Consider the following 10,971-nt stretch of genomic DNA (forward strand, 5'->3'; position numbering starts at 1 on the left):
ATAAATGCAGCTGTAGGGCAGTGGGACAGCTTGTCAGTTGAAATAATGGGATACTTTAAAATCCTTTAAGGTTATTCACTGTATGGTGACAGTCTGGGAATGATTGCACATTAAAACCATCTGGGATATTATTGGAATCCCTGAGGTAAAATGAAGGACAGGTGTCAAACCCATGCAGGAGAGGGACACTGAAATTTTAACCACTTTCTTCATTCCATTCAGCCAGAGCAGGTTTGATGACGATGAAGGCATTTGTCTACTAAGCAAAGCACATCAAAACTTTTTTTTTTTCTGAAAGAAAGTTTCTGAAACCCCTTCACTCCTATGTCACCAACTGATATGGGAGGGTGGGGAAAATTATTGATGCAGAATGTTGGTTTTCATTGGCAAAAGGTGCAAGATATAGAAATCATGATCCTCTGGCTTTCATGACTCCAGGATTTGTTCTACTGCTTGATCTGGAAAGATTTCAACAATTCCAATATGAATTCTTCTTGGGTGAAAAAATATCCATGAACACAAGCGATTACTCAATGTTCCCAATTCCCAACGGCAATTACCTTTTTGTGTGAGTGCAAGCTAATTCGATTAGATTGAATTTTGTTCTTCAGTCCAATTGTGTTCAGACACAAAATTAATCTAACCTGTAAAGAGTCCTAGGATTTTCCTCCTCTGGAACCCTAATGATTAGACCATGTGTACTGTTCCAACTAATATGAAAGAATATGGACTCAATTTCAAAAAGACGTAATAAAGCTGACGTATAGCAGTGGCAGCAGTATGCTGAGGGGGTTACTTTTCTTTGTCAAGGTGGAAGAAAACTAGGAATCATTCCAAGCACACATTAGCTGTGCAAAACCTTCAAATGTTTGCTGGGTAGCTAAAACTGAATTTGCTTTTTAGCATAACGACGACGTCAAACATGGATCTAAAGTGACTAAACTAGCAAAAGGAAATCTGTGAAAATCAAGCAGGTGACCTGGAGAAAGCTGTGGATGAGAAATGAAATCAAGACTGACTGAATTATTTTAGTAAAGAAAACATTTCCCCTATGAAGTATTTATGATATATACAACATAAAGGTGGTAAAACTTAATTTATCAGTGTGTCATTTTAACAACACTACAAAAAACAAAAAAAACCTAGCATTTGAGAGGTTTGCACACCTTTTATATCTATTGTACATCAAACTAAAGCTGTGCTTGTACCGGGAGTTAACCACAGTGACGGTAGCATCATGTTAGCTTCATTAGAATAAAAGTCAATTTCTAATCAATAATCTCAGACCTCAGCTTGGACATTTAAAAGTTGGATTTAAGTAATCCAGCATAGTGACGAAAGAACACCTGAACCTGCTTGTTAAAGACTTGTTTTTCTTTCCGAATAAAATCCAACAAATAAAACAAATGTAGCTAAAATCTAATTTTGGTAAAAGAAAAAGTAAGTAAATAAATGTGGACCACATAGACCACAAGATATTCGTGCCCCAGACATTCAATAACTTAAGGAAATACCATGAATGTTATGACCTCGAGAGCAAGTTGGGTTCAGAAATCAATTTTCATTCAGTTCAGACGCAACAGATCTTAAACTGCAATCTGTCTTGAGAGGTAGATTTTAAATTTTTTTTTTTTTTCTACACAGTAAAATTATCATTACCAGTCAAAAAAGGATATTTTGCTCCATCTGAACCACCGGAGGCGTAAATCAGGAAAAAAAGCCGAACTGCCGGGACTTATTGAAAAAAACAAAAAGGTCATGTTTTAGAAGAACTCACTACAGGTGACAGATTTCATAAGAAGAAAAATATACATCAGAATTTCGTTTTGTACATTGAGCAAAACTGCACTAGATCAGAGAGGGTAGAATTATCAGAAATGTGTGAATAAGGGCAAAGGGCGCCGAAACAAAACGGGCAGGCGTACTTTGTTCGTCAACACTCAGACATTTTCAAACCAAAAAAAAAAAATCCAAAAGGCATGCAACAGCTCCTACAATGAACACAGAAAAAGGAACAAATCGCTGCTAAAATAAAAAATTAAAAAAACCCTGAAGAATAGGACCTCAAATTCCATCAGCAGATAAAAATTTACTAGTACAATTTATACCAGGAGGGTTATTGCTACAGAAAATTGTCACAAACACCCCAATTATAGAATCCCAATGTAATGGCTATTATATAAACCCATATTATAGGCAGGACATGACAACTGCTTTAATGTTATTCCAACATTTTGAACCCTTGTGGAGGTAAAGGGGGGAGGGGTGGTGGCCAAGCATTTTATTATTAGGAGGCACTTTTGAAAAACAAAAACAAAAACAAAAAAAACAGCATGCACAACAAAATAACACTGTGATGTTTCTTTGCGCCAAATTAAAATATGGTAAGACTTCAGAGGCAAAAAAAAAAAAGACAACATAATCCAGGTTTACATGTGATGAGGTGAGATCTGGGATGACTGTAAAATCCATTCCAATGTGTTCAGGCGGTAATCCTCAGGCGTGTTCCTCGTGCGTCCCTCAAAAACAGCCCCTTCACAGACGACGTTCCTCTGACAATGATTTGTTCCGTTTAATACCTCCTGTGGAAAGCAGCCTAACGACGTCTAACACATGCTGGAGTCGAGAGAAGAAGAAGAAGAAAAAAAAAAAAAGACAAAAATAAATCTGTCCGAACCAGCACTAAATATTTGGTCTAAAAGGTCTTGATGGATGAAGAGGGAGCGTATATATTATCCGGTTGAGTCTGTGCTATGTACATGTCTTTACAATATCATCCTGAATGTTGAAGCAGTTCAGAAACTTGAAAAATGTTTTAACATCTTCTGGGTGCATGTTTTCTTTTATTTTTTTTATTTTATTTTATTTTTTTCATTATTTTTTTTTTTTTGTATGTTGGCACTTGCTTGGCGGGTTGTTGTTTGTTTTTTTTTCTGTCAGCCTCGGTAGTCACTTTAATGTTATATTGCAGCCTACAGTTGCCAGTCTGTTCCAGCCAAAAATGAAGGAGGACAAGCCTGGCGACAGGGTGGAAGAGTGCAGGAAACAGTGCCATCTTGAATTTCAAATTTGGAGACCTGCGGAAACGGGAGGGGAAAGATTAGACCATCATTTTTAGCGGGCATCACACTTCAAAATGCCTGCAACGGCATTAACGTCTCTGGAAATGTTGCAACATTTTGTGTGACAAATTAATGCCAAAATTTTATTACAGAAAAAAAAAAAAAAAACTTCACATATTTTAATACATGTCCCATTATTTTTAACAAATTTAGGGGCAGCATCCTTCCAAGGGTCCTTCATCGGCTAGAGACTAGAAGTGAGCGGCTGTGAAGTGGGACGGTTCAACCTTTGGATTTATTCCCGCCTTTACGTCAGGTTATGTTCTGTCACCTAGCAACCCGAACGGTGCTAAAACACTGGCGAGTAAAAACGAAGATCAAAATATTGGCTTTTTCTCCTCCAATTATTATTATTATTAGCTAATAATAATAATAATAATAATAATAATAATAATACTAATAATATGTGAGCCTTTTTTTAGTTCCTGTATTTTCTGGACTATAAGTTGCACTGGAGTATGAGAATCAGTCAAAAAATGAAGAGGGAAAAACAAACATTTACTGAGTTGTGCTTAAACCATTCAGTGAGAGAGGGACCTTGTTGCAGTACCAAACTACAAAAAGTTCAAACTATAGTCCATTCACTACGGTAATGAAAATAGTTTAAATTAACTGATCTCTTCACAAAAATGTATAAAAAAAAACATGTCTATGCAAACGATGAAAGCCATAACACTTTAAGCTTCTCATTTTTGTAATGATCCATTTTGAAATGTACTTCAAAAATGTATTTCAGTCTAGGTATGCCTCCTGCTTTGCATGCAATCATTAAGAAAAATGTATACACACCCTTCACTTACCTTATGAAAGACTTCCCAAATTAATAGAATCCAACTGTTTGTTTTTATTCTTTATTTATGGATGACCTAATATGTCCCCCCCCCCTTTTTTTTTTGTCTGTGGGTTAAAATGGTCATTATTTTTAATTTGACAAATAAGACAATGAAGCATTTTTGCTGACTCTGGTGATCTTTAACAAAGCAACAATTAGCAACCGCTGTACTCAGAGGAGCATTTTACCAGCTTAAAACTTAACCAAGGACTTCCTGTGGAAATCAGGTTTCCTTCTTCGTTTATCTATCCTGGTGAACAAAACATTTCTTAATTAGCCCCAAAAATATGAAGATTAATTAAACTGATCCTAAGGTGAGGAGAAAAAAAAGCTAAAGGTTGCCTGTTTTGCCTAAATCTATAACAGATAAACTGGAGACATATGTCTGTATGGTGTAACCTGCCTCTTATCCACTGACTGCTAGGATTGGCTCCAGCAGTAACAACATTAAGCTGCTACAGAAAATAGATGAAGGAAAAAAAATATGGAAAATATTGATTGCTCTCTCTTTCAAAACAAACAAAACCAGTTTCAAAGCAGTAAAATGAGCAGCATGTTACAACACAAAAAGAACAGAAAGGATCAGTTTAGCAATTTATAATTCACACTAAAACAACAAATAACAGGAATGTAGGAATAACAACTAACAATACAGGAAAGTCGGATCCAACTGACGCTTCTCGGCTGCTGAGAACATCCGACTCAGCAACTCACCAAAATAAACAGTAAAGCTACTTCTAGGCTCTGAGGAGGATTTACTGCGGCACTCGCGACATCAAGCCATATTTATCTAATATTAAACCAGCTGCAGTCATTTCATCAGACACATACTGCGTGCTATAGGGCAATTTATAATCTGATAATGGCGGACAGAGTTGGTAAAGTCCAAGATCGTAAAGAGCGAAAGGTAAATCTCCTTACCCTGAAAACAGAAAAGAAGCTAGATCCTTGATAAATATCACTCAAACGCCGTCTCTTGGCTTTTTCGTACACAGCGGGCGACTTTCCTTTTGAATGCTCCATGTCTGTCTTCCCTCCACTCTTTCTGCAGGAGGCAAAACAAAAACAATTTAGAAGATATTACATAAGCTGCTTTTATGACGTTTTATTTTTTGCTGTTAATCATTTTGAATTTGTCACATTTGACATTTACGATCAACAAATGATGTTATTTCGAAGAAAAACCCACTTTCTTAAGTAGCCAAACTTACTGCAGCATCCACGTTGGCTGGCGAGTCCCCGTTTGGGTCTGCCAGCATGGAGATAACGCTAATCATGATGGTTTCTACAGTGTGGATGGGCAGCCAGCGCTCCTCTGGTTTCTCGTAGCCGTACTTGTCCTCGCCCGGCTCGTGCAAAATAGAAATGCATACGTCTCCGTTCTTGTCAACTGAAATAAGAAAGAGAGAAAAAAAAACAAATTAGCTTCCATTTCCTTCTTTGTCACAGAGTTTTTATAAACCAGGTTATTCGGCCTCCTGTGAACATGCTTGGGGAAACATTTGAGCCGTGCAGCTCCAGTGTAAAGAATTTTACCGTGCAGAGTGGAAGAAAGAAACGCCTTCGAAACTACAGTTTATTTTAGTTCAAATTGTGTTAAAAAAAAAAAAAAAAAGCATTTAGAGTTAATGAGCAACTCAAATAGTATTTCCTTGAAGACGGCCGGTTCAAACCGTTTTCTCATCGCTCCTGTTTTGCTCCCACTTTTCATGTCGACACATAACATGAATCCGGCTGAAGCTTTTAGTCGAGTCTGGTGAGTGAGTTTCACAATGGCTGCCTATCAGATAGACTACGGTGTGTCTGCCAGCAGGAAACAACTAATCGGTCTGCAGGAGAGACTCGATGGCCTCCATGACGCTTTTCCTCAGCATGTGTGGTCCATTTGCTTCCTTCTTGTTGCGAGTACTGCTGCCAAGCTGACTGAGACGCTTTCTTTTGCGTCGCCTCAACTGGGATCACATGTGAACAATTACATACTCAAGTTTTTAATCGGCAGTTATTGGGATCCATTTTCCTGCACGCTTTAGGGGAGTTCCTGCTCCAAGAAAGAAAAAAAAAAACAACTAAATATTTAACCTAAAGAGTATCGTAAATATCTGGATCAGACATAAAGTCAGAAAACTGATTGGAAGCATCTAAATTATTAGACTGGGACGCACTGATGCACCGATTACAGTCAGATGCAGCAGGAAATTAGCCGATAACAAAAATACATTTATTATTATTCGCCTCAAATAATATCTAACTGATCAGAATCTTGTCTTTGTCTGATTATTGAACCTCTGGAAAAACTCAGTTGAACATTCCTGGGTTTATTCAGATTATACACCATTTCTGTATAATCTTGTCCTTACTGTACAGTATATTTTCCTTAATTTTGTTTATATATATATATATATTTTTTTTTTCCCCCAATACTTTTTCATGGGGGCAAAAGAAAGAGCAAACCTGTGCTATAACGAATAAATACTGCCATTTTATGCCATGCTAGCTTTGCTAACAGCGCTAATCGCTAAAATACAACGCTCATGACAGTTTAAAGTCAGTTTTTTTTTTTTTGTTTTATTTCGCTCTAAAAATAGTCACATTTTAGAGAGACTGCTTTCTCATACGCTTAGATATAAAATCATCTCTGCTCCTAATATTAAAAAAAAAAAAAAAATCTTATTTTATAGTTTTAAAGAGAAATCTGAACGAGCAGAGGCATGTCTGCAAAGAATGTATTAAACTTTAATACTATTAAAGACGCAGATGCAAGAAGCAAATGAGAAAAAAAACTAATCTGCATGTTGTATAACGATTTGCATATGAACAAAATATTAATGACTGAAGCACCAGACACATTTCTAAGACACTTCAACTCTATTAGTATCTGTCTGGTGTCGTACAACGTCACCCACCGTTAGGATGCCAAATATCTGTGATAAATTTCATTTTAGGAGGCCTGAGGGGGTAGTCCTTGGGAAATGTCAGATGAGCTTTAAACACACCGCCTTCACTGTGGACACAAGGCAAACAGGATCAATATATTGGGATAAACACTCAGCCAGCTTTAAAACAGATCAATAGACAGCTACTGAGGGTTATTCGCGTGAAAACGAACGCTGTGACTTACTAGAGTGTGTCTGGAGGCCCGATGATGAGGACTTCCCATCTGTACAGATCATTGTCCTCGATGAGGCCTGCTGAGAATCCCTCCACTGGGTTTTTGTTCAGCTCTAGGTAACAAACAAAACAAGGATCAAATGTTATGGCTTCAGATGACAGAAAGCCCCAGAACGATTTCTGACTGCTGCCGAGGCCGGCTGGCCGTCTGTGGGCCTTATGGGGGGGGATTTCTGGTGAAAACATGCAGCGCACACTTATCAGTTAAAGGATCATCCCGCAAGTCTGTCCTGCCTTAAAACTCCTCCACCTCAACATCAGAAGTATTACTACAGAAGGATCATAAATGTTACACTTGAAAAGCTTCGTCATTTCAACATATATGCTCTTTAAAAAAAACACACAAAAAAAAAAATAATAAAAGCATCATCAAATCGAGAATCTAAATTTGAAGAGGTTGTTAGTTTTGGGAGGTGTCCACTTTTAACACATTTCATTGAAAAGTCGTACAGCACAAATGAATGACAGGTTGGGGCGGGGTGGGAAGCTATCTTTAATACAAAGGTAAATGATTTAATGAAATTTAGCTACAGCTGGACAATGCTAAATGACTGAGTGGAATATTTGGTAGGATGTCATTTTTCAGCTTCAGTAAATGCCTATGACATATTTGGCCTACTTAGTGGACTTTTTCTGCCCTTTACGCCGACAGCGGAGGGATGTTTTTAGTGGCCAACATGCTAAAGCTCACGCAGAGTGGTGGGGCCAGAAAAAGAAAAAAAAAAAGTCAGTTTATCATGATCAATCTTGCAATAAATGTAGCAACAGTATCACAATTGCATGTTTTTCTGATACTCTGAAGCCCCGGATTTACCAAATCATAGGCAAAAGCGCTAAAAAAAAAAAAAAAAAAAAAAATGCGACACTTTTCAGCAGTGGTATTTGCTTTCAGATGAGCTCAGGCAGAAGATCATTATCTAATGAAAGGAGTTTTTTTTTCTAAAACGGCAGAACGAGTTTCCCTGAGCCACAGCTGCGCTGCTCACAGCTTAAAACATTAAGCTTGTTGGTAATTTCTATTGGCTGGCAGGTGTGAGCACCACATGACAACAGTCATCTTGGTTTCAGCGATACTCATCAACAGCCGTACGCTGTTGATGACATACATATGAAACAGACCTGTTTACTAAAACGAGCATGTCATAACCCCCCGCCCCTCCGCTCTCCGAAGGATCCAGTTAAAAAAAAAAAGGGTAAAAGTTAACAAATTCAGACAGCAAATATTTTCCAAATAAAAAAAGAGCACATTTTGTGCTCCGAGTTACCACAACAAGTCCTAAGCAACAACTAGTAAAAAAGAAAAAGGAAAAAGAAACATTAACCTCAAAGCCTGAGCCTAAACTAAAATGAAGTGGGTTGAACTTGGCTGCTTTTTGAAGGGTGCTATTATTAGAGGGGCTAAATTTAATTCACAGCAGACTCTGGTAAAATAAAGTGTTTGTAACTCTGACGTGAGCTTGCGTTCAGTATTTCAGTAAAGGGCAATTTCATTGTTTTTAATCTCGATTGCATTTGACCAGTTTTAGTTCAAAGTCTGTACTGAATTATAAAGCGATTAGATGATTAGAACAATGTTTGTGATTTGGAGGAATGTGCATTAGTAGAAGGGGGAGGGAAGACAATTTAAAGCTTTTTGGGAGATTAGAAGAACAATAGTATTTAGACTGTTAAACTCTGAAACAAATTACTACACATTAAGGATAGATGCCTGAAAGTTTGGTTTCACAAATATATATATATATATATATATATAAAAAATAATAAATCGCTAAAAAAAAAGAACAATTTTCAGCTAAATAGCATAAGAGGGCTGGAAAAAAAAACAGAAACGTTAGGGCTAATGTGTTGCAGAAGGTCGGTGCAGATATTGCTTTATAGAAACATTCTGGAGAACCAGAATTTCCTAAATAGTTTTGGTTTATTTATCCACTTTAAGAATTATTCAGAATCCCTGCGGAGCAGCTAAAACGCTACACGTTGAGGATTTCAGCAGAATAGACGAGTAGATGGCGTCTTCAAGCAACTGCATGTCAAACATAACTGATATGATGTGTTGCAAAGCAAACAGCTGTTCAGATGAACGTTGCTAAAAATAGCCGTCTGAATGGGTTTGGCACTCATAGCACATTTTTCAAAGCATCTGAAACTTAATAGTAAGGTAACTGGTTTGAAAATAAAATAATAATAATAATTTGCATCTTTGTTTTAGACTTAATTTATAAGGTTCAGCTTCGAAAACAAAGCAAAAGGTCATTGTTTGTTTTCTGTAGTGCTTAATATGTATTCAGCGACTGAAAATGGCAGGCCAGCAGAAGAAATGCTTATTATTTTTGTCATAAATGTTCCATTTTACAATCTAAATTGAGGAATGAATTACCAAAAAAAATTATATTTGTAAATTATGTAGATATCCATGTTTTTTTTAAAAGATTTTGTTTGTTTTTTGGAAAGAGTGGTTTTATTCTTTATTGAACAATTTTCGCATTTGATAGTGCAGAGATTGAAGTGAAAAAAAGTAAGCTACATTAAAGCTAATGGCCTGACAATTTAACTGCATCAACAATTACAGCCCTTGCACATGTCTGTTCTACCAGCTGAGCCACTGGGCGCCCACTGTCCTGATTCTTAATCTAAATACACCATCTTGCTTTCATCTAAAATTTTGTCTGATGCTCTTTCAACTGTTCGCAAGTGGGGTTTCGTTTTGCACAGAGAAAACAGCCTCAGATCCCAACCCATCCAAAAACATTTGGTTTTTAAACGGATTGCTATATTAAAGAAACAAGTAAATATATTAAAGAATTTGACAAAAGGTTTAAACCTGACAAATAATGCAATAAAATATTAAAGAGAAGTCTATTTTTACTTAATGATTTGTTTTAGGCTCAACTCTTCTTAATGAGCCTTTCAGAATCAAAATACGAAATCATGTTTTAAAAAAAAATGCTTGCAATAATACCTCTTTAAAAGCAGTGTGCTGTCCCTTTCCTGTGTTTCCAAATCGAATACGAACTTCAGGCTCGTAAATTTAGCTTCTGTGATATTAGCATCAGCTTGTTAGCTTGGCGTCTTGCAGCTAACAACGGCTACAGCAGCTAACGTTAGCCTAGCCTAACGATACTAGTGAGGTGGCTAAATATGGTAACAATTCAAAGTGGTTAGGGAAGAAAATAGGTCCAACAAATGACATATTAATGTACTTTCTGCTATAACATATTACTCCGCAACATGTTAAGAAGATAACCGGCAAACGTCATGACTGAAAAAGCTAATCGCCACTTGATATTTCGGTTAAAATTCATGTAAACACATCGGCACGTTAGCTTTTAGCTCCCCTGACAGCTGGAAGTCGTCGGGACTGGGTGACAGCGGCGTTCAGCTGCGAACAGTTCGCAACACCGAAAAACAAATTCAAATGTTTCTCCAAACACACTGACTTTTATTTATTTATTTTTCACCTGAAATATGTCGGTCGACACCCTCCCCTTTAATCCCTGCACAGTTTTTATGTCATTGTATATCAACGTTCATGTAAAAAGGTTGAAGAAAAACAATTTGCGCCAGCACAACATCACAGCTACGTACCACAGTACCGCTGTTAGCCAGGTACCCAGCACTTCCCAACAAGGTTTAATTACCTGCGAGCTGTCTCCTGAGTAACAGCGCTGACTGAGGCTCTGTCATAGTTTAGCGGTTATGATGCAGCTCTGTTCAAGAGGGGCAGTTCGAGGTAACAGCGTTGTTTTAACGTTAACTAAACAGAACCCGTCTCTCTTATTTTCCGATTAGCATTCTCCTCGTTCTTCTTCGCCGCCTTCTGTTGCCACCTTCGATGTTTCTTCTTCGTTG

At 37.3% G+C, this 10,971-nt stretch overlaps 1 protein-coding gene across 1 annotated transcript; it reads right to left on the reverse strand.

Annotated features, from left to right (window-relative positions):
• Positions 1-1,735: 1,735 nt before the first annotated feature.
• Positions 1,736-10,942, reverse strand: ube2g1a (ubiquitin-conjugating enzyme E2G 1a (UBC7 homolog, yeast)). The gene is made up of 6 exons (XM_007557945.2): positions 10,761-10,942; positions 7,073-7,175; positions 6,858-6,955; positions 5,166-5,344; positions 4,876-4,999; positions 1,736-3,077 (listed from the first exon to the last, which is right to left on the reverse strand). The coding sequence occupies exons 1-5, from the start codon at positions 10,804-10,806 to the stop codon at positions 4,913-4,915; spliced, it is 513 nt and encodes a 170-aa protein (XP_007558007.1). The 5' UTR covers positions 10,807-10,942; the 3' UTR covers positions 1,736-3,077; positions 4,876-4,912.
• Positions 10,943-10,971: the final 29 nt, after the last annotated feature.

The sequence above is a fragment of the Poecilia formosa genome, unplaced genomic scaffold (genome assembly GCF_000485575.1).
Source record: "Poecilia formosa unplaced genomic scaffold, Poecilia_formosa-5.1.2 Scaffold93, whole genome shotgun sequence".
NCBI classification, from domain to species: domain Eukaryota; kingdom Metazoa; phylum Chordata; class Actinopteri; order Cyprinodontiformes; family Poeciliidae; genus Poecilia; species Poecilia formosa.

Bases quoted from the DNA above. Each gene is read 5' to 3' on its own strand.
- ube2g1a (XM_007557945.2), bottom strand. From the start codon at position 10,806: ATGACAGAGCCTCAGTCAGCGCTGTTACTCAGGAGACAGCTCGCAG. The intron at 7,176-10,760 runs GTAATTAAACCT...TTTGTTACCTAG, and splicing joins ACTCAGGAGACAGCTCGCAG to AGCTGAACAAAAACCCAGTG. The intron at 5,345-6,857 runs GTGGGTGACGTT...TTCTTATTTCAG, and splicing joins AGATATTTGGCATCCTAACG to TTGACAAGAACGGAGACGTA.